The sequence below is a fragment of the Podarcis pityusensis genome (genome assembly GCF_964106645.2).
Source record: "Podarcis pityusensis genome assembly, chromosome: 7".
Taxonomy (NCBI): domain Eukaryota; kingdom Metazoa; phylum Chordata; class Lepidosauria; order Squamata; family Lacertidae; genus Podarcis; species Podarcis pityusensis.
The window spans coordinates 88,121,232-88,145,179 of NC_138031.1; the positions used below are offsets into that span (position 1 = coordinate 88,121,232).

The 23,948-nt window shown below is 39.7% G+C and overlaps 1 protein-coding gene across 3 annotated transcripts in view; it reads left to right on the forward strand.

The window, feature by feature from the left end:
- SEC23B (SEC23 homolog B, COPII coat complex component) overlaps window positions 1–23,780 on the forward strand; it is a 31,180-nt gene extending 7,400 nt beyond the window's left edge. For all 3 annotated transcript variants that reach the window (XM_081015161.1, XM_081015163.1, XM_081015162.1), the window contains exons 7-20: window positions 342–486; window positions 937–1,095; window positions 1,900–2,015; window positions 2,380–2,503; window positions 2,876–2,956; window positions 12,343–12,432; window positions 12,932–13,038; window positions 13,209–13,362; window positions 14,565–14,642; window positions 14,885–15,046; window positions 16,462–16,548; window positions 18,677–18,832; window positions 21,287–21,352; window positions 22,549–23,780. In XM_081015161.1, coding sequence (XP_080871287.1) covers window positions 342–486; window positions 937–1,095; window positions 1,900–2,015; window positions 2,380–2,503; window positions 2,876–2,956; window positions 12,343–12,432; window positions 12,932–13,038; window positions 13,209–13,362; window positions 14,565–14,642; window positions 14,885–15,046; window positions 16,462–16,548; window positions 18,677–18,832; window positions 21,287–21,352; window positions 22,549–22,638 — 1,615 coding nt within the window. In that variant the 3' untranslated portion in view covers window positions 22,639–23,780. The remainder of the gene's footprint in view (window positions 1–341; window positions 487–936; window positions 1,096–1,899; window positions 2,016–2,379; window positions 2,504–2,875; window positions 2,957–12,342; window positions 12,433–12,931; window positions 13,039–13,208; window positions 13,363–14,564; window positions 14,643–14,884; window positions 15,047–16,461; window positions 16,549–18,676; window positions 18,833–21,286; window positions 21,353–22,548) is intronic.
- Window positions 23,781–23,948: the final 168 nt, after the last annotated feature.

Consider the following 23,948-nt stretch of genomic DNA (forward strand, 5'->3'; position numbering starts at 1 on the left):
TGGTGCAGTTGGGTGTGTCTCTCCCGCCCCCCCCCCCAATTATGTGGAATTTTATATGCTGTTGTGTTCTCATGCTGACCCCCTTGGGGTCCTCCAGCAAACAGATATATTGTTGCATGAGCTTTCATAGACTAGAGCAGGTGTGGGTATAAAAGTGATCTTGTATGTTCTGTCTGGGTTGATATGCACAGTTTGTATCCTGTAGTGCCCGGCTTGCTTCTGCTTGTATTTACTGATATTTGAGTAGTAAGATAGGAATTCAAGTAGCCTGAGAACTTTACACATCAAGTTTGTTCTCTGTAAAATAAAACACAGTGTACTTTTATTCTGAACTTCTGTAGATTTTTGCAGCCCGTTCACAAAATTGACATGAACCTGACAGATCTCCTAGGGCAACTGCAAAGGGACCCATGGCCAGTAACTCAGGGAAAGCGACCCCTGCGATCCACTGGAGTAGCTTTGTCGATTGCTGTTGGATTACTGGAGGTATCTTTGTTATGCTGGTGGAGGAAGGAAGTGAAAATTATTTACTGCATTCAGTATCTGAAACTTATATTGTTGAACGTGCCTAAATTTTTAAAAAATGCTGTATGGTGTTCCTTCAATACTGCTTTGGAAATGAGATATTTTAGAATTGCTTATAGTGATATATGAAAAGTAATAACTTGCGATTGCTATCTGACAATGATGTGTTGAAAGTGCATCCTTTCTGTATGCGATACCTTCTCCACCATTTTAATATAAGGCTGGAAAAGTGATAAAAGAGCATGAGCAGTCCTTATTCTTCCTAATGAAAATGTCAGGCTCAATGGATTTCTTTTTTTCTTAATAAAATAACTAAAATCCCCAGTGTGGTTGATGTATACTGTACTGCCTTTGCGGACTACATTGCCTGCTGATATTTCATGTGTATTTTCTTCTCTTCCCATCTCCAAGGGAACATTTCCGAATACTGGGGCCAGAATAATGTTGTTTACAGGAGGTCCACCAACTCAAGGGCCAGGCATGGTGGTAGGAGATGAGCTGAAAACTCCCATCCGTTCCTGGCATGATATAGAGAAAGACAATGCCAGGTTTATGAAAAAAGCTATGAAGGTAAGAGTTGGTCTCTGCTTTAAACTCTCTCTCTCTGTTAGGGTTCTGCTGGAGTCTGGCTTTGCAGCAAAATATGTAGTTTCAGGAGCTTTTCTGAATGGAATGGAATGAACATTCTGAACAGAATGGAAATGTTCACCTTGGGTTCTAACAGTCAGGTGCATGCTTCTTCTTGAATAATCTTTTAAATCGTTTTTTAATGCAAGCTGAAGTGGCTAAAATCTCTAATAAAGTTCCTGGATGAAAAATTTTCATATGTCTGTTGTACCAACTGCTCCTTTTTAGACCATGATTTTTGCTGCTTTCTCTTCCCCCTAGTTGTTTTTGCTAAGACTGTGGTTTTCAGTCCTGCCTCAATGGTTGTTTCACAAATTTTTGTACTTGCGGGTAATCAGTTGTAGCCAGACAAAAGTAATTAGGGGTAACTGACCTCCAGGTTTGCTATGCCACATGCAGCTCACTTGGTTAGAGTGTGGTGTTGCAGGGTTACCTTCCAACTCCATGAATCTATGTACTAGCATATGCATGCTCATATTCATGTAAAGCTTTGGAACTCAGTAGTTGTTACATATCAGTTTGACACCCGTGGTTTAATGGGTTTGGCACACTGAATCCCATAGTTTCCTATGCTATTGTTTACCTGTTGAATTTGGACAACTTTTTGTTGGACTACATATTCCATCAAATTCCCAATGGGAGTTGTGGTCCAACACAGCTGGAGGACACCATGTTGCTCTAGGATTATAATATTTAATCATATTGGTAATAAAATATATCTTCAAAATGTTTGTTATGTTTTCTTAGCACTATGAGACATTGGCTAATCGCGCAGCTACCAATGGACACTGCATTGATATTTATGCCTGTGCTCTTGATCAGACTGGACTTCTGGAGATGAAATGTTGTGCAAATCTTACTGGGTATGTTCTCAGTCCTCAACGGGAGGGTGTGCCTTTCTCTGTTTTCACATCATAGAGAAGGGATAAATTTCTGGATTGGTCCACAGTTTCTTTAGATGACTAGGAGGGACAGGTTTTCAGTCTAGGGTTTTTTGAGTGGGAGAACGGAAATAATTGCAGTTATTTACTTCAGTCATTATCATGTATATAAATCCAATTTCTGGGTTCCTCTTCTTTTGCATACTATAGTATTACACTCAATTGTAACTAAGGCCACAAACCTATATACTTAAGAGTTTGAATTCAGTAGGAGAGTGAGAAGGATGGTTGGTTTATGTTTTGTAACCCAGCAGCAGTATTTCATTGTAACACATTCTTTTCTCAGGGGTCATATGGCGATGGGTGACTCCTTCAACACCTCTCTTTTCAAGCAGACTTTCCAGAGAGTGTTTAACAAAGATCCCAGTGGAGCATTCCAAATGGCTTTTGGGGCCTCTTTAGAAGTGAAGGTGAGTGTGGCAGACATCAGCTGTATTTTGAAGTTGCAGGGCAGTTGGTTAGGTATTACTGCTACACTCTCCTAACTTTGGAGGAATTGATAATATAGTTGCCAACTTCACTCAAGATCCCTTATTCACAGTGGGGTGGTGTACAACATTTTCACATAATAGTGGGTAATGGCCCTACTTGTTTTATTCAATTTTTTTCTCAAAATTCCACTTTCTCTTTCTGTACTTTGCAGAATTCACAATTTGAAAACAAGGAGTGTTGTGGGGAGGATTTATCAGGCTGTGGTTAGGGTGGTTGCTAAGGGGACTTCAAGGGACCCAGTGGACAATTGTTATTACTTTAGGATTACTTCAACCTTCTTTTCACTTTAGACCTCTAGGGAGCTAAAGATTGGTGGAGCAATTGGACCATGTGTATCCCTAAACGCAAAAGGGCCATGCGTTTCTGAAAATGTAAGTGTGTGTATGGTTACTGTTTGTTTATTTTTATTTTTTTTTTTTTTGCATGTAAATTTTTATTCAGAATTTGTACAAAAAAAGAAAAAAAAAAGAGAAAAAAAGAAAAAAGAACTAACAAATACAAAAATAAACATTTTAACATAAATTATTCATCCTATTTTCATACTATACAAAAGGGAAACATACAATCATACAAAAAATAATAATATAACCATTAGGCTCTCCTTAGCCTTTGACTTCCCTTCACCCTTTTGGTAAGTATCAAATAAATCTCGGATTGCGTAATTAGTTTATTAAAGTTTATAGTTATTAGCTGATAAAGTTTTTCTAATACCGCCAGTTCCTCCTATATATCCGTTCCAATATAATTCCAAAATTTACTCCAATTTTTTTGAAATTTCTGGTCGTCTTGGTCTCGTATTCTGCCTGTTAATCTATCTAGCTCGGCATAGTTGATCATTTTGACCTGCCAGTCACTTATGTTAGGAATAGTTTCTATTTTCCAGTTTTGTGCCAGCATAATTCTTGCGGCTGTGGTGGCATAGAGAAATATTTTTTTATCTTCATTTTTTATTTCCTTACCCATTATTCCCAGCAAAAAGGCCTCAGGTCTCTTGGGAAAAGTATATTTAAAAACTTTTTTAAGTTCATTATAAATTGCTTCCCAAAAAACCTTCACCTTGTTGCATTGCCACCACAATGGTAGAGGTCTCCCTCCACTTCACCACATTTCCAGCATGTCTTATTTTCTGATCTATAGATTTTAGCCAATTTTGCCGGCGTAAGATACCATCTATAGAGCATTTTCCAAACATTTTCTCTCAAACTCGTACAGGCCGTAAATTTAATATCTCTATTCCACAATTTCAACCACTTTTCAAACTCGATGTTATAACCGAAGTCAATTGCCCATTTAATCATTGCCTCTTTGACTTCCTCGTCTTTTGTATGCCATTCCAGTAATATGTCATATAATTTAGACAATGTTTTGTTTTTGCCTTCTATTATTTCTATATTGAATTTTGATTTCTTGTCCTCGAAGCCCATTTTTCTTTTATCTTGTTTTAACATATCATTCACCTGATGATATTGTAGCCAACCGGTGAATTGATCCTTTATTTCCTCATATGGTTTAAGTTTAAGCCCTTGTTCTGATTTTCTTACCAAATCTTCGTAGGTGGCTGTCTTCCCTTCCATGTTGTTTTTTTTTATTGTTAAGACCTCTACTGGTGAAATCCACCATGGTGTTTTTCTTTCGAGAAGGTTCTTATTTCTTTCCCAGACCTGATATATTGGTCCCCTGAAAATATGGTTTAAGAAGGCCCTGTGGACTTTCACCTTCTCATACCAGAGATATGCGTGCCACCCATACCGATTATTGAAACCTTCTAAATCTAGTAGGTCTCTGTTCTCCAATTTTATCCAATCTTTTAGCCAAAGTAGGCACGCTGCTTCATAATATAGGCTCAGATCTGGGAGAGCAAAACCTCCTCTTTCCTTTTTATCAGTTAGTATTTTCAGTTTAATCCTTGGTCTTTTCCCCTGCCAGATGAATTTCATCAGGGTTCTCTGCCATTCTTTACATTGTTTTAAACCTTTAATAACTGGAAGAGTTTGAAATAAAAACAACATCCTCGGCAAAACGTTCATTTTAACCACTGCTATCTTCCCTAAAAAGGAGAATTTCATCCTCCCCCATATTTCCAGATCTTTCTTTATTTTTTTCCATGTAGCTTCGTAATTATCTTTATATAGGTTTATGTTTTTTGCCGTGATCCACACTCCCAAATATTTCACTTTTTTCGCCACCATGATTTCCACTTTTTGTTCTAGATCTTTCGTTTCTTCCTTAGTTAGATTTTTAACCAGCATTTTAGTTTTATTCTTGTTTACCTTAAAACCTGCCACCTCTCCAAATTCCTCAATTTTTTGTAATGCTTCTTTTACACTATCTTGTGGATCTTCCAAAGTCAGAACAATATCGTCGGCAAAGGCTTTAATTTTGAATTCCTTCTTTCCTACTCTAATTCCTTTCACTTCTGTTGCCTCCCTCAGTCTCTTATTAAGTACTTCCAAAATTACAATAAATAATAAGGGGGACAGTGGGCAACCTTGTCTGGTCCCTTTATAAATATTAAAATATTCTGTTGTATTATTATTTATCACCAGCTTTGCTTTCTGTTCTTTGTATATTGCTTCTATGCCTCTTCTAAATTTTTCGCCAATTCCCATCCTTTCCAAAACCTTCTTTAGGAAGTTCCAGGAAACATTGTCAAATGCCTTTTCGGCGTCTATGAAAACCAGTGCGGCTTTTCTGTCTATTTTCATGTCCAGGTATTCAATAATGTCAATCAAATTCCTTACATTATCCCGTAATTGTCTCCCTGGGAGAAATCCTGTTTGATCACCATGAATTTTATTAATCAAGACCTTCTTTAATCTTTCCGCCATTATGTCTGCAAATAGCTTATAATCATTATTTAATAATGAGATTGGCCTATAGTTCTTTACTTCCATAGTGTCCACCTCTTTTTTAGGGATCAATATAACATAGGCTTCCTTCCAGGTATTAGGTATCTTTCCTTCTCTCAATATATTGTTCATAACCTCTCCCAGCACTGGTGATATTTGGTTAATTAATATTTTATAATATTTGGCCGGAAGGCCGTCCGGTCCCGGCGCCTTCTCAGCTTTCATCTTTTTAATAGCCTTTTTTATCTCTTCCTGTGTTATTTTCTCCTCTAGTGCTGCTCTTTCATCTTCTACAATTTGTTCCAGATGGTGTTTTTGCAGAAATTGATCTATTTCTTGTTCTGTTTCCTCTCCTCTTTTGTACAAATCCTTATAATATCTTTGGAATATTCTTTTTATTTCTTTTGGTTCTTCCATAATCATATCACCTTCTTTTATTTTACTGATCGTACTCAACTTCTTCCTTTCTCTCAACTGCCACGCTAGATATTTCCCTATCTTATTTGCGGACTCAAAGTTCTTTTGATTCATCCTCTTAATTTTCCATTCTATCTCTTGGTTAATTATTGTAGCAAATTTAGCTTGTAGTATTTTTAAGTTCTGTTTTAAACTTTCTTCACTAGGGTTAACAGTTAATTTTCTTTCATTTTCCATAATCTGTGTTAAAATCTGCTCTTTCTTTTTTTCTTTTTCTCTTCTTAATTGGGTATTTTTCTGAATCAAAAAACCCCTCATGACCGCTTTTCCTGCGTCCCACACCGTCTCTATGGAAGTTTCTCCATTTAAATTCCACCTAAAGTATTCTTCAATTGTTTCTATAGCCTTATTTACTATCCTTTGATCATTAAATAAATATTCATTCATTCTCCATCTGGCTGTTTTAACCTCTCTACCTTTTAACTCCATGGAAACCGCACTATGATCAGATAAAGTTCGGGGCCAAATTTCAGACTTAATTAAATTCTGTACCAATTCCCTCGAGACCCAAATACTGTCTATCCTCCCCCAGCTCTGATTCGGATTTGAAAAAAAAGTGAATTGTTTTACAGTAGGGTTTTTAAACCTCCAGACATCCGTCAATCCCAAATTATTTACCATGTCGAAGAAAGATCGTGGTAGTTTACCTTCTTTCCCATCTTGTCTTTTTGTTAATCTATCCATATTCGGCGTCACCACCCCATTAAAATCTCCCATCAATATCATTTTCTGGTCCATCCATTCCATTAGTATATTATCTAATTCCAAAAAGAAAGCTGATTTTTTCTCATTCGGGGCGTATATTCCAACCACAACTATTTTTTCTCCATGAAACACCATCTGTACCACCACTATTCTCCCATGTTCATCTTTGTACAGTAATTGCGGGTCATATTTTTCCTTTATATAAATTACTACCCCTCTTTTCTTAACCTTGTCGGAGGTCACAAAGTCCAGTCCCAATCTCTTATTACTTAATACTCTCTTGTGTTTTCCTATAACATGCGTTTCTTGAAGACAAATTAAATCCCAATTCTTTTTCAACAATACATGTGCAATCTGGTTCCTCTTATTTTTATTATTCAAACCGTTTACATTCCAGCTTATTGTTTTTAAAGCCATCTATTAAACTATTCTAGCTAATTTAACTAGATTAAATAGAAACTACTGTTCCTTGCTTTCCTCCTCTTGTTCTTCTCCTTCTCCTGTTAAGCTCTCCTCTTTTTCTTCTTCTTCACTCCCTTCACCCTCCTCGTCTCTCTGTCGTTCCTCCCTTTCCACCTCCCCTTCAACTTTTCCCAGGTCCTTCTCGTATCTCCTCGCAAATTTTTGGAGTTCAATACTGGTGCTTAATTTAAACCTTTTTTCCTTAAAGTAGAATGAAACGCCTTCGGGAAACTCCCATCTATACAATATCCCATTCTTCTTCAATTGGTTTGTTAATTTTTTGTATGGCTCTCTCCTTCGAAGAAATCTCGAAGGAATTTCTCTAAAGATAATAATTGGGCTTCCTCCAATATATAACCTTTTTATGTGGTTCTGTTGCAGTATTTCATTTCTTATTTCCAAAGTGTTGAACATGACAATTACATCACCTGGCAGCTTTTTCTTTCTGGTTCTGTCTAATTTTGGTCTTATTCGAAAAACATTTACTAAATGACAGTTTATCTCCTCCTCGCTCTTATTTAACCAAGTTGCCAGCTCTTTTATCATTTTAGATCTAATATTCTCATTTGGGGTCTCTGGTACACCCCTCAGTTTTAGGTTGGTTTGATTTTGTCTCATTTGCGTCATAGCCATATTGTCCAACAACTCTTCCTGCACTCTTTCTATCTCTTTAACTTCTACTCTAATTCTATCCACCTCCTTCTTACTAGTTTTCGTATCTTTTTGCACCTTTTTCATTGAATCTTCCAAAACCTTAGTTCTTACTGATAAATCTTTAACTTTTCCTGTCAATTCCCCCACCACTCCCTCCAATTTCTTATCCAAAGTGTCCTGTACCTCAAGTAATTTTCTCTCAATATATTGTTCATTATTTTTGAATTCTTTCCTTATTTCGGCCATCAGACTGCTATAGTCTTTAATTTCTTTACTTTCCTTAGCATCCTCTTGCCTCGACGACCTCCTTTCCGCTGGTGTTGCCACGCCTTTTTTTGCACCGTTTGTCATTTTGTAGGCTTGAAAGGTCTTGGGGTCCACCACACTAATGTTATTCAAAAAGGGATGAGGCACAGGATCACCGATAGTCTCTGATGGGTTAATAAGTTACCGGGTCTGGCGTTGGGGTATAATAGCAGATATTAGTCATCACACATCAGGCTATACACAAAGTTTTACAATCTTTACCTTTTACAGTCTTTGTCCTCTTAGAGGGTGGTATTATAGAGGTCTGGCGTCACCAAAATTTTTCCTTTACTGGAGACTTGGAGGTTCTTCAGGAAGTGTTCTTTATGCTGGTTTAAATTCTCCTATTTGGCTTTTGGCGCATGTCCCTTTAAATCTCAAATACATGCAGAGGCGTAGTAGATCAAGGACAAGATGAAATGGCAGGTAACAAAGCCAAGTTAAGTCTCGAAATGGCTTCCTCCTCCCTTTTTTATACCCATAGGGAAGTCACTAACATAAAACCAGCATTAAGGTCTGGGAAAGACCCAGGCTTTCTTCCACCCACTTCAAACAAAAAAAGTTGTTGTTAACAATAACGTCCTCAAAAAACCTGTCAGTTAAAGCATCAACCAAGTGCCCCAGAAACCTCCTTTCCTCCTCTCAAACCCGGTAAAGAGTCTCTCAATCAAAAAAAAAGAAAACTCAATATTACCTTGCTTCCAACTCTTTGTACTTTGTACTTTGTAAAATGTACTTTATTACCGAGGATATTCCTTCCCCTCGCTAGCGGTTACTTTCTTGCTCTTTCATTCACGTCTGCCAGCTTTTCGCTTTACTCCTTTATCCTTCTTACCGCCAGTAGTGAATTCCTCCTTCTTTTGTCTTTAATTACTTCTCCGCTGGGTACTTCATTCAACATTCCTTTTGCTTTTACTTTGATTGTTTGATTGTTTTCCAATGTTCTCCCTCCTCTGCTTTCATCAAAGCTTTAGAACTATTTCCCAGCTTTTCCTCTGTTGTCGGAGGTCCGCCGCTTTCACTCGGAGCCTGAGGCTTCACAGCATGGAGTCTGATATTTCCCCTTCTCGCTGCGGCTCCAGCCTTGTTAAACGCCGGCAACACAGGCGAGCACACGCAGCCTTGCTGGGTGTTATGGCCAACAGGATATTCCACCTGTGGTTTAGGGGTTCACGGAGCCTTCGTGACCCCTCTAAGACCCCCACGCTGTTCGAGGCTCCTCAGACGAGTTGCCTCGCGCTCCTTCCCGTGGCCGCGGCGTCCCGGAAGTCCATGGTTACTGTTTGTTTAAGTTATTTAGATGATATGTCAATGACACAAATGCTATCATACATAAAATACAGTGGTACCTCGGGTTAAGTACTTAATTCGTTCCGGAGGTCCATTCTTAACCTGAAACTGTTCTTAACCTGAAGCACCACTTTAGCTAATGGGGCCTCCTGCTGTCGCCGTGCCGCTGGAGCACAATTTCTGTTCTCATCCTGAAGCAAAGTTCTTAACCTGAAGCACAATTTCTGGGTTAGTGGAGTCTGTAACCTGAAGCGTATGTAACCTGAGGTACCACTGTATTGCTTAAATAGTCTTGTGGAGTTTAGCAGCTCAGTTTCTAGTTAGTGGCTATCTTATAGGTGCAACAGAAAATGATATAGAGAGTTGGGGAGGTGTCCGCCTTTTTGTTGCCATGAGTAGCAGAGTTGAAATCAGGTCTGCCGTGTGGTTTGATCTTGTGCCATATGAAGAAGGCTTTCATTGAAAGGATATAGGATGTTCAGCTGCTAAGCAGGTTCTTGGCATCCAATTCTGCAGCCTGCCACATTACACCTTGGATTTTTGCTTCAGGGATAATAATAATAATAATAATAATAATAATAATAATAATAATAATAAATTAATTATACCCTGCCCTCCCCAGCCAAGACCAAGCTCAGGGTGGCTAACAACCAATAATAAAAACAAGTTGATTGAAATGCAAGTTAAAAAACAAGATTAAAATACAATATTAAAACATTAAAATGCAGCCTCATCACAGGAGGAAGAAAGAGGAGGAAGAAAGGAAAAAAGAAAGAGGGGGAGGGAATCAAATTGATTCCAAGCCAAAGGCCAGGCGGAACAACTCTGTCTTACAGGCCCTGTGGAAAGAAATCAGATCCTGCAGGGCCCTGGTCTCATGAGACAGAGCATTCCACCAGGCCGGAGCCAATGTTGAAAAGGCCCTGGCTCTGGTTGAGGCTAATCTGACTTCCTTAGGGCCCAGGACCTCTAGGGTGTTGCTTTTTATCGACCTTAAGGTCCTCCATGGCGCATACTGGGAGAGGCGGTCCCGTAGGTACGAGCGTCCTAGGTGCATGTTGGGTGATACCTACTTTTGCTTTTTTTCCAGGAACGCGCTGTGTGTGTGTGTGTGTGTGTGTGTGTGTGTGTTGGTGTTCCTCTTTTCCAGAAGGGAAAAGTATGTTTATGTTGCCTCAGATTTGAGAGCTGAGGAGTTCCCTTATAAAATTATGTGTGTTGACTGGTTTTTTGCATAAGTTCATTGAAAAGAGTTGGCTGATTTCTTTATCAGGGTTTTTTTTGCACTTTCCTTCATGTGGTGTTTTAATACTACATTGTGTGTTTGTTGCCAATACTCTACATTTGTTACCCAGTGTGATTTATCTTATTCTTTAGGACAGGGATGGAGAGCCTCCGGCCTGCAGGTCTTCCCATTTGACCCACAGGTTCATTTCAGCCAAGCCATACCCACCAGTCCTACATCTGACATCCTATATGAAGTCAGGTGTGGAGCAGGTAGATGGCCTGTCTCAGCCAAGGAGGACATTCAGGCACTTACAATCAGTTGATTATTGGATCTTGAGAAGCTCTTTTCAAAGTGCTGGGCAAGCTAGTGCTTTGAAACGGGCTTCTGAAGGCCCCTCTAGGCAAAACAGGTCACCTGACATCACATCCACCTACCTGTTTGATGGGAGCCGCTGGCTGATCTTACCCAGTTTCACACTGCTGCTTTCGGAGGTCAGGCAGGAAATGGAGACTGTTGAATGCAGTGCCACAATTTGTCAGCTTTCAAGGTTTTTAGCTGGGGCAATTGGAATAAGATCCACTATTTGACTATTGATTCAAAACCCTAAAATGTATTTTATATAATTGACTTTTTATTTCTATTCTTTGTATATCGTATTGATGTTATATTACTATGGCCAATGGCTGACACAAATAATGATCCATTCATTCATTCATTCACTCACTCACTCACTCATTCTAAGGGACAGCCTTCTCCTTGCCTCCGGCTTGTGCAAGGTGGAGATGGGGCTGGGACTCCCTTAGACTTCTCTGTTGAGAGGTGTGGGTGTGCGCCCCTCAACAGAGAAGTTTAAAGGTGCCCCCAACTCACCTCCGTCGCAAGCCAGAGATAGGGTGGGGGTTCTGTTAGACACACACCTTGCCAGGGCAGCAGCGGTTTAGCGTGCTTGCCTCATCTGCCACCACCTTGGCACAGGAGTCGGACAGACTACCACTTTCTCCCTGGAGAAAGAGGTAGCCCGCCTGTGCAAGGTGGAGGCAGCCTCTCAGAGGGAGCCTGGCAGGCTCCGTTCACCCAGGAGGAAAGACAGAGCCCTCCCTCCCAGTGAAGTCAGCTAGGCAGTGCAGAGTCTCCTTAATGCTGCTGCCGGGCCCAGCGCTCATCAGCAGCCTCAGGCGGCCCAGCTCCGCAGGGCACGGATAAGGTGGTTTGCCCACTGACTGAGAAGCGCACAGAAGCGCCACATCCCTCTGGCTCATGTGTCAACAGGAGGGCTGTGGGGCTTGCTCAGCAACATGCAGTCAGCCAGGCAGAGGGAGCCTCTCACATCTGCCTGGCTGGCTGCTTGTTTGGCTCCACGCAAGCAAGTGGGATGGGCAGCAGGTCTCTTTCCTCCTGAATGATCCACTGGGAGGAAAGAGATTGGCCACCCCTCTTGCTTGCGAGGAGGCAAACACACAAGCCAGAGAAGCATTGGGGCTCCCTCAGCTGGAGGGCTTTGGGGGGAGCCTTCTGTAAGTGGGGAGAAGAAAATTTAGCAGGCTGTCTTACGCTGACATGGGAAGTTGGTACTATGTGAGAATGATTGGGGGGGGGGGTGTTTGTCGGTAAGCAGTCCAAGCAAATGCATGTCTACTCATAAGCAAGCCCTACTGAATTCATTGGGGTTAAACTGGCATATGAATCTGCAAGAACAAAGATGAGCTATGGTTCATATTTGTAGCCATAATGTAAACAGATGTTTCGGGTTTCAGAGTAGATCTGAATATTTTGGATTCTCTTATAGGAACTTGGGATTGGTGGCACATGCCAGTGGAAGATTTGTAGCCTTGACCCCACCACAACTCTTGCCATTTATTTTGAAGTAGTAAACCAGGTGAGCCCGCCTATTTGTTTATTTGCCTTTAACGTTGTATGTACATTATGAAACATTTTTTACTGTGCTACTCAAGTCAAGCAAATTATTCATCCAGAAATTATAGCTGCTCTTTTTTGAGCAATGCTTCAAGTTTAAGAAGGTATGATTCCAAGCTGCATCCCTATTTTCTTTGCATGGGGGTTGCCACCACCCTGTTCTAACTATTTCTCATAATGTACTTAATTAGACTTGATTAAGCTGCAATCCTAAGCACTTATTAAAAGTGAGTTTCATTGAGTCTTACTTCTGAATAAACATCCATAAGATCACACTGGCAGTCTATTTCTCATTAGTTTGGCACTGCACAACAGTGTTGTTGTTTTTTGGTGGCTCCAAGAAACTGTTGATTTTGAGTATGCCATACTGCTTTTATTTTGTTTTCATTTTGTAACTGCATGATGTTTTCAATCTGCCCTTAAAATATCCTAAAAGAAACTTCTGTTTGTCTGGTTTTCAGCACAATGCACCAATACCTCAGGGTGGCAGAGGGGCTGTCCAGTTTGTTACACATTATCAGCATTCCAGCACACAGAGGCGCATTCGTGTGACTACAGTTGCTAGAAAGTGAGAACAACTTGGTGATATTTGGCTGGGTATTGGCTTCATGTTTATATTGTTTAGATTGTGTTGCTGCTTCATACAGGGTGTGCATACTTTTTCAGGAATTTGGGAGGGAGTTCGGTGTGTCCTTTAATCTTCAAAAATCTAAGCGTACCAATTGTTGCTGTTATTAGTTGGGCAGATGCACAGAGTCAGCTGCAGCACATAGAAGCTGCATTTGACCAAGAAGCAGCTGCTGTCCTGATGGCTCGACTCGGTGTCTATAGAGCTGAATCAGAGGAAGGGCCTGATGTCCTACGATGGCTGGATAGGCAGCTAATCAGACTTGTGAGTATAATTAATTGTAAGCCTGTGTAATCTTAGGACTCAATTATTGTTTAAGCTGACTGGACTGCATTCTGGTGGAAATGTTTCAGATTGTGGGTTTTTTTTAAGCCCAGCTGGTATGAAACAAAATTTGAATAATCCATTCCAAATCCATTGGCTAAATCTAAAACATTGGGCTAGTTCAAACAATTCTGAACTCTATTTTAACATTACAAGAACAAGCCTACACAACTCAGAGGCTTGCATACTCCCCTCACCTCTTTTCCTCTGGCATGGTCACAAAGAGAGCAAAATAAATGGCCTTCCCCTTTAAACTATTCAGAATTTCCTATTACATCTGAACTCAGTGATAAATCGGTACGTGTAAAGTAAACTTTGATCAATGAACAAGCCAGGATTTCAAACCATGGTATGGTCTTGGCTTATATGAACTAATAATAATTTAAATTAACCCAAGTTCCCCCAACTTCTGATCTTAACAAGCTTCAAACCATTGTTTAACATCCTGGCTTGTCCAAAACTAGGAACTATAGTTTTTTGATTCAGAGGAAACAAGAAAGTGTGGTTAACTGGAGATTTCTTGACTTAATTGTGGCTCTCACAAAGGGAAGAGCAAAGGGGCACTGAGTACAGGCAAAATGCTTGTTCATATCTTGCCTTGCTAGCTGAGATGGTAGTTCAAAGCCAGGCCACTAAGTAAAGTTCTCAGATGTCTAAATTGAGCTTGTGTGTTTTGTTATTGTAGAATGAGTGACAGTTTCCAGGAGTGAGCAGAAAAGCATGGATGGGGAACCTGTGGCCCTCCAGATGTTATTGGATTCTAGCTATCACCAGCCCCAGCCATCCTGGTCAATGGTTGGGGGTGATGAGAAGTATAATCCAGCAACATCTGGAGGGCCACAGGTTTCCCACTCCTGGTGTTATGCAGTTGATGTGATATAAACACTTGATTATCTAAGGATCAGTTTCTCCATTAGTAATTTTAAACTAAACTGCTTTAGTAAATCCATCTGTGACAAATTTTATTCTATTATGTGAAAAAGCATAAACATGTTTTTTCAAATTTCTCGGTAATATGATGTAATCTATTCCTTTTCTTGTTACGTTACGTTACGTTACGTTACGTTACGTTACGTTACGTTATGTTATGTTATGTTATACTGTTTAAAACATTTAAGGTTTTATTACTATATCTCCAACAGTGTCAGAAGTTTGGCCAATACAACAAAGATGATCCAAATTCTTTCAGATTGTCTGATTCATTCTCTTTGTATCCCCAGGTAAGAGGATATTTTTTGGAACTTTAAAAAAATTAGAACAATTAATAGGAGATAACAGTGGGGTTCCAAGACTCTTATGATGATTAAACAAATTCTTAAAACAATGATGCGTTCTGTGTTTGTGTGACATTCACTGACTTAATTCAGAGAGTTGAATGCAAACAAAGAGGAGGAAATGTTATAGTAGTAGTTTTGATTGGTATTCTACTAAAAATCTCTACCATTTTCTGTGTCCCGTGTAGTTCATGTTCCATTTGCGGCGATCTCCATTTCTTCAAGTGTTCAATAACAGCCCAGATGAATCTTCCTATTACCGTCATAACTTTGCCAGACAGGATCTGACTCAGTCTCTCATCATGATCCAGCCTATACTCTATTCTTATTCATTCTATGGACCACCTGAGGTGATTTGCGTTTGTTCAAACCAAAGTTGTAGTAGATATATCTGTATATTTTGGGACACATGTTAAGCTAGGAGTAAAGACCCCAAAATATCAAAATGTTTGTTTTTAGAATCTTACTGTGTGTATATTTTGGGACACATGTTAAGCTAGGAGTAAAGACCCCAAAATATCAAAATGTTTGTTTTTAGAATCTTACTGTGTGTATATTTTGGGGAAAATGTGCATCCCAAATTGTTAGAAGATCTAAAATATTTGTTCTCTGTTCTTAGTTACTGAAGAATAAAAAACCCTAATGAAATGAAATCTGTGTTATAGTATTTAAAAGGCAGGGTGAGGAATTTGCGCCCCTCAAATAGTGGGGTCCGGGACGCGGGTAGCGCTGTGGGTTAAACCACAGAGCCTAGGACTTGCCAATCAGTAGGTTGGCGGTTCGAATCCCCGCGATGGGGTGAGCTCCCGTTGCTCGGTCCCTGCTCCTGCTAACCTAGCAGTTTGAAAGCACCTCAAAGTGCAAGTAGATCAATAGGTACCGCTCTGGCGGGAAGGTAAACGGCGTTTCCATGCGCTGCTCTGGTTCGCCAGAAGCGGCTTAGTCATGCTGGCCACATGACCCGGAAGCTGTATGCCGGCTCCCTCGGCCAGTAAAGCGAAATGAGCGCCGCAACCCCAGAGTCGGTCACGACTGGACCTAACGGTCAGGGGTCCCTTTACCCTTTACCTTTACTAATAGTGGGGTCCAGAGGTTTTGCTATCTACTAACAGTTGATAAGTGTGCTGAAGTTATATATCTTGATTTGAGTAGAAGATACCAGCATAATATTGAGAGGTACCGTATTTTTCGCTCCATAAGACACACTTTTTCCCTCCTAAAAAGTAAGGGGAAATGTTCGTGCGCCATGGAGTGAATGCAGGTGGGAGGCTCTGCTTAGCGCTCCCTTTAAAGAGCCGTGTGGAGCGTGTGTGTGGCTCTTGGGGGCTTTTCCCCAAGGAGGGATAAGGGCAGTCCCTTCTCCCTCCTCGGGGAAAAGCCTGCAAATGCCGCACACACGCTCCATGCGGCTCGTGAAAGGGAGCGCTGAGCAGAGCCTGGGATGCATACAGGCTGTGCTCAGCACTCCCTTTAAAAATATTTTTTTCTTGCATTCCCCCTCTAAAAACTAGGTGCGTATTATGGTCAGGTGCGTCTTATGGAGCGAAAAATATGGTAGCTATTAATATTTGGTAGAAGTAAAAGATGTTATGTTAAAAAATATGTATTTGATTTCCTCTTTGGGTGGAGATGAGTTGTTTGAGAATCTGCCTATTTTCTGTTTAGTTTTGTTGTTTTAAAGTTGAGGTTTTACAAAAGCTATATTCCACTTTACTTTTGTAATAAGATTAATGTGATTATTTTTTTCCTTTTCTTCTGCTTCTAGCCTGTACTTTTGGATAGCAGCAGCATTCTTGCCGATAGGATTCTCCTGATGGATTCTTTTTTCCAGATCGTTATCTACCTTGGTGAGGTAATGTGCTGATAACCTTTTGTTGAAACTGAATGCTTCCTGTGAGGTGCTAAAAAGTTTAACAAGCTCCTGAAAATATATTGTCTATTTTATTATCTTTTATGTACAGTCGTACCTTGGTTTTTGAACGGCTTAGTTCTCAAACGTTTTGGCTCCTGAATGCTGCAAACCCGGAAGTGACTGTTGTGGTTTGCGAACTATTTTTGGAAGCCGAACGTCCAACGGGGCTTCTGCAGCTTCTGATTGGCTGCAGGATCTTCCTGCAGCCAATCAGAAGCCACACTTTGGTTTCTGAATGTTTTGGAAGTTGAATGGACTTCTGGAATGGATTCCGTTTGATTTCCAAGGTACGACTGTATTGGATAATTATTCTGGGATCCATATTCTTGTTTGTTTTCCCAGATGCTCTTGCCTTGTGCCTTTATAATTTGGTGAGTGGGGTGTGTGTTTAATCAATGTTCTTGGCTTTAGGCATAATGCCAAACCACAGTTAAAGCAGGCCTTTATGAAAAGGAAATATCTTCTATAGCAGTGGTTAGCCAAGTACGGTGGACCTCCTGTTTTTCGTGTGTTTTTTTAAAAAAAATTTAATTACTTTTTCATTAATAACAGTCCAATGGAGGCCACATTAATACAATACCAAATCATACCAAATCATAATACAACCAAAAGAGCCAATTAATCAGTCCTGAATTCAATGTTTTTGGATGACTTCCCGTGTTCCAGCTATCAGGAGCTGATGTTATTCCTTGGTCCTGCTCCAATTCTCTTAATTTGTCCAAATGCCACAATTCCGATCTTAATCCATTGTTTTAGCAGCCACTGGTGTGATGACTTTTGTTTGTATTTAACAAATCCATATCCATTAAGTTGCAGAGGAAATTTATATCTTGTATTTTTGTGTGTGAAATATTTGTTTACATTCTTCTTTTCCTTTGTGTTGTAATCAATCCTCTTCAACATTGCCCCTCCTTCGAGGACTTATTTCTTATTACGTCACAGTTTCTCCATTTTGCCTCTACAAAACAAAAAGCACTCCAGCGTCCAGCCGTGACTCCTGCTTACTTCCAGCATTTGTCTCCTTTGAACCTTTCCAACCTTCTAACCAGCTGGTGTCTTGCCAAAACCATAATAAATCAGAATTAGAGCCCTCTTTAGTAGGCAAAGTCACAAGTCATCACAGTATTTCACACAGTCTATTCTTTCAAGTACTCCGTAAAGAAAATTATAAGTTCTTGTTGAATCCCTCTTGCATTCCATATATAGTTATAATCCATTAATAATTTCATTCCATTAGTAATTAATTGATTCTTCTTCAGTGAAGCCTTGTCGAATCATAGCCCAGCAAATATAATGTAAATATAATGTAAAAAGAGAACAAAGGCTCCCCTTCACTTACATAGCAATCCAATTACGATGAGAGTCCTCTCCAGATCAAAACCTTGGCACTTAGTGGCTGATTCATTTAGCAAGTTATCTTTCTTCTTCATCCAGAACACGTCTGTTTCTTAAGTCCAAATTCAGATCCATCTTAATAGAATCAGAAGTACCTCCACTCATGGAATTGGGGAGTTTCCAATACGTGCAGTGCTATGCACTCTGCATCCATCGGAGCAAGAGGCAGTTATTGGATGATCCGCGAGTGAAAGCTCCCCCCCCCCGGCCCTGGTGTGGGGCTTGCAAGGATAATTACTCCCAGATTATCCTTAATTAACTGCACGGCTGGCATCCACTATCGTGGGATCCACTGTTCGCCATGGCGGCTGCACCAGAAGTGGACCTCCTGTTTTTCAAAAGCCAAGCCATGGACCCCCTACTTTTGAAAATGTTGATATCTTTGTGGTAGTTTTTGTTATGTGAATGGTGCCACCATACTCTCCAACATGTCCCATCGCAAAACTGGGACGTGCCACTTCTGGATCATGCTCCCATGTGAATCATGTGGTCCTGGGACTGCACAGGGCCCCATTATAAACATCTTGCTTCTCCTTTATGTCTGAACAAGGTGAGATGAAGATTCTGCACTAACACAAATCATAGATTACGAAGCAAAAACAGGCTTGTCTGTCAGTACCTAATAATAAAAGTTGAAATACTTTGATTATTCCCTCATTCTCTTTCCTTTCAGACTATTGCCCAGTGGCGTAAAGCTGGCTATCAAGATATGCCTGAATATGAAAACTTCAAGCACTTACTGCAAGCTCCACTGGATGATGCTCAAGAAATTCTGCAGACAAGATTCCCAATGCCACGTTACATTAACACGGAGCATGGAAGCAGTCAGGTAAGGCAGAGCATTACAAAGGTGTGTGATGAAACTTAACAGAAGTATATGTAGAAGTGGATTTTGAACAGGTCACGATACCTAGTCTTTATTTAGAGTCCGAAAGCATTTTTTTTTTATCTTCAGCTATATTAATAATTGTGTACCACAGCCACGCTATAAAATGTATGTCTCTTTCTTGCACTAAAGGTTACTGTACTGGTCATACTGTACTGTACTTAAGATGTCAACTCCTGGGAGTTACTTGTTTTGATACAGTTTGTACCTCTTGCTCATCTGTTGATTCTCTCAGGCTGTTCTGTTGATTATTTTAAGATTCCTCCAGGAACCTTAGAACACTGATTCTATACAGCTATCCTGTATTTTTTTTTTTAATGATATTTATTGAGAATTTTTTTTTTTAATTACACCAAAAAAAAAAAAAACAAGACAAAAAGAAAGAAAAAGAAAAAGTAAAACCATCATTCTCCAATTCTCCACTTTCAATACCTTCTTTCCTTGACCTCCTCCTCCTCCCTTTTCCTGTATCCTGATTTGTAATAATCACAGCAAATCCTTTCCATAATTCATAATATTCTGTCCTCACATTACCTTAATCTATTTTCATCTTATCTTATATATACAAAAGTGTAGAACTTAAACTTAATTTTTACCAACTTCTCCTAACCACAACATTCTTACCTAATTCTTTAGACATTTTTATAAGAGCCAAATAATTTCATTTCAACGTTTTCCTAACATTCATCAATTCTGTAAAACAGTCCTAATGATAGAAATAGAAACTTAAGCAATCCAATCTTTATCCAGCGTCCCTTCCTCCTGGTCCCGGGTTTTGTCAGTCCTTTTTGTCCTATTAATCTAGCACATTAACCTGGCAATCTTATATCCGAGGCCCTCAAGTCTCTTCCATGTCCCTTCCACAACTCTTCTTCATATTTTCCTTTTATTCGTGGGAACTCCAGCTTGGTAATGTTTTTGACCCTTTTCAACAAAACAGTCCCTTTTCCATAGTCCAGACTAGACTCGATGTAGTATTTAAAAACATGTTCCAGATTCCCTTCAAAGTTGAGAGCCCCCACTGCTCCAGACATCTGACGGCCCCTTTCCAGACTCGAAAAGTCCAAATCTCCCTGTATAGGGGGGTCTATCCACCCCCCCATTTCCAAACCAAACCAAATTTTTTCTTTCCAAGTCTGGTCTTTTCCAAGTTCATTTGTCAAATCCAAAAATTTATATTCCTGCTGGGCCGCAGCTCCTTCCGTCTCTGGCGCCCAAGATTCAGCAGAATCCTCATCTCTCAGCTGTTCTGTCATGGCACGCTCCTGTTTTAGTTCCTGGGTGGGCTCCATATAGTTTCCCACTACCTGTTCAAAGGTTCTGGCCACATTCGTCATCAAATCCGTCTTCTGGCTTAACTGATCCAATAGGGCATTTATTTTGCAGAAAGCACCCAACAGTGCTTCTGCAGACATTGTCCTGCAAGGTCACAAACCCTTTCCCACGGTTGTAATCAGTGACAGCTGCAAGCTCCCAGGGATTAGTTACAATTTCACAGTTCCCCTCTAGGGGGAAAAACTTCTGATTGTTCTTTCTCTTAAAAACAATAGCAACAAAGTTTTTTTTTTAAGATATATTGTCCATATTTGTTCTTTTAAGATGCGAAAGGGAGCAATGGAGTCACTATGTTTCTCTTCTTTTAACTATCTGTCAAAGACATTCGTTTCTGGTCAGTGAGCTTCAAACGTCAATTCTGACACCCCGCTCCAGGATCTGGACGGTGGAAAATTACTTTGCTTTAGATTCACTTCTGCAGGTTTAAACAGCTCGAAAAAAGCTCCCCCTTCTTCTCCTGCTACCGAAGGAGGGTTCAGCGATTTTAAATGATGAAAGTCAATCCCCACGAGTGCTCTCCCCGCTGGAGAGGTGACGCGCGGCTATAGAGGCTCCTGCCACAAATGTGTATTACTTCTTTCTAATCATTTACTTGAAATATGCCAGTAACCATTTGAACTATTAAAATCAGCAGACTAGTTTTTTGTAGTGGCAGAATTCTTCCTTCCTTCCAAGTTCCTCTTCTGTGAAAGTTCCTTGTTTTTTATTTATCTTGAGCTGAGATGAGCAGTATACAGTGGTACCTTGGGTTACATATGCTTCAGGTTACAGACTCCGCTAACCCAGAAATAGTACCTCGGGTTAAGAACTTTGCTTCAGGATGAGAACACAAATTGCGGGGCATGGCAGCAGCGGGAGGCCCCATTAGCTAAAGTGGTGCTTCAGGTTAAGAACAGTTTCAGGTCAAGAACGGACCTCCGGAATGAATTAAGCACGTAACCAGAGGTACCACTGTACATGCAATCACTTGACAAATTCACGTGGACATTTAGGATATAGTGATAAGCTTGAGATTTCATTTTGTATTATGTCTAACCAACTTTCTGATTTTGGCTTTTATAGGCACGCTTTCTCTTGTCTAAAGTGAATCCTTCGCAGACTCATAATAATCTCTATGCATGGGGACAAGTAAGTAATGAAATACCTACTCCTGTGTTTAAAGTGTATATTTTTATTCTGTATATGTATTCACAGTTTAATTTACTACATCAAAATTAGGGAGTAGGGATGTGGGCATTGTTTTTGGTATTCAGGAGGCTTGGTTTTCATCCCCTTTCATCCAGTCTTCCAGTGGCTGTGGGACAGCCAATATGCTGTAAGAAGTGTGACATAAAAATACACAAATTGGAACTAGGATATTCTGCAGTGTTTTGAGGGGGCGGGAATCAAATATAGTGTACATCAGTCATGAGGAACCTGTGGTCCTCTAGATGATAACTGACTCCAGCTTAAATCATCATTGGCTATTGGACATACTATTGGGGCTAATGGGGTTGGAGTCGAGTAGATCTACAGTTAGTTCTGTTGAATTTGTTAGCACTTACTTCCAAGTAAACATGCTTAGTATCAGTGTGTAAGTATTAAGGCCAGAAGTGGACCCTTTCAGAATTGTAGATGATGATAGTATATAGGGATACAAATTGGCTTTCTTAGGACTAAAGCTCACCCCGTCGCGGGGATTCAAACCGCCGACTTTCTGATCAGCAAGTCCTAGGCTCTGTGGTTTAACCCACAGTGCCACCCGCGTCCCATCCTTTGGACTATAATGTAACCTAAATAGAAAACTATCTTTAGAAAGATTTTTTCTCCAAAAACATTTTATTTTTAAAAATCCGATTTAATTTTTTTAAAAAATCATTTTTAATTTTTTTAAAAAATTCAATTTAAATTTTAAAAATCAGATTTACATTTTTTTAAAAAATCATTGATTTTTATCCATCCTGGTGCATTTATACCATCCATTCTGCTTACCATCTGTGTGTATATACCTGCAACAGAATTACATTGAATACATCTGCAGTGGATTCTAGTTGACAAAAGCTTATGCCGTAATTAATGTAGTCCTTAAGTTGCTGCAAAATTTAGTCTGTGTTGTAGCAAAACAGCAAACATAGCTAACCTTCCAGAAAAATTTAGTTAAGTCTGTCAAGTATAAGGCCTGTGAGAAATTAGAATAAAAATTGTAGCATAGATTAGTAGAGCTAAATTAGATAGCTTTGTATTCTATGGTTAATTGCACTTAATCTGTCCAGTTACCACCACCCTTGCCCCCACTGGTTACATTAGCTTTGGTTTTGGTGTTAAAATGTATCTTCTTCTTCCAGGAATCTGGTGCTCCAATCCTAACAGATGATGTTAGTCTGCAGGTATTCATGGATCATCTGAAGAAACTGGCTGTTTCAAGTGCATCATAATTTTGACCTGCTGAAGAAATCTCAAAAAATCATTGAACTAAGTGAATCATGCTACTGATTTCAACCTGCCAAGAAACTGATAACATTCCTACCCCTCTCTTCAATTGATTTTTCTTATTGATTCTACATAACAAAGATGTGAGGGAGTTTTTTATTTTAGAGTTAACTTATTTGTATTCCTTTTGTTTGTGTTCTGCCAATTCTACCTTTTCCTTCATGTCATTATTACAAAATGATGAATTATCTCACCTGTTGTCTCCTATAACTCACCTTTTTTTACTTGTACTTAAAAATAGTAATAACAATAACTGAGGAAGGTATTGATGCTTGGCGCTGTCACTAGCTAACTTCTTAATTGCATAAATGCAGTTAAACTTTGGCATGAGCATGTTAAAAGGAACTGAATAGAAGTTCTAAACAGTTTTACTTAAGAAACACCCAACATTTCCAAATTGGTATTAATATTTTTTTCTGCTTTTATGAGCTGTTTAGTGTAGCTGTAAATTTCAAATCTGGGCACATACTCTGGATACTGTATAAGGGGCCAATAGCTTCTGGGGAAAACCCCTGTTCTTACTTTACCTTTGAAAATACATCTTACCCACAAGAGTATTGCCTACGATTAAGTAGGCAATGCAGTGAATTAGGAGGCTAAAAGGGGAAGGAAGGGCTACCTGGAGCTGCTTTAGACTTGAAAAATCATTAATCCATCTAGTTTGAAACTGTCTACTAGAACTGGCAACAGCCCTCAAGCCTTGTGGTCGTGCCACGAAGGATGTCAGGCATTGACTCATGTGTACAATCCCTGAGCTGTGCCCCCAGAATCAAAGGGAATTCACCTGTGCCATTCTATAGTTGTGGATGTAGTCTTTACCTTTTCTAACTGGTGGAGTGGGCTGAGGGGCTACTGAAGCCCTGGCTTGAGAGGCTGATGATGTTAGCTGTTGGCTGGTGAGGGAGAAAAGAGGAAGAGTTGTTTCATTATGAACATTTAGCTGTTCAGCCTTATTCTCTTGATCTTTCAGTGTGAGTCAACTTAGTATTTCTTGAGACAATGTGACAGCTCCTGATATTTTTAACCTTTTTCTATTGTGAACCACAGTAATAATACTAAATCTATTAAATCCCTGATAAATTGCTTATTTCTTTCTGTAAGGTGTCATTTTTATTTGTGCGTTCAGCGTATTTAGTTACATGATATATCTGAATCAACTATAATAAGGCACAGAGTTTTCCATGGGGAGCTAAGAAAGCTTAGTTCTATGAACAGGAAGATAAAGAATGTGAGTATTATGTGCCAAAAATAGCAG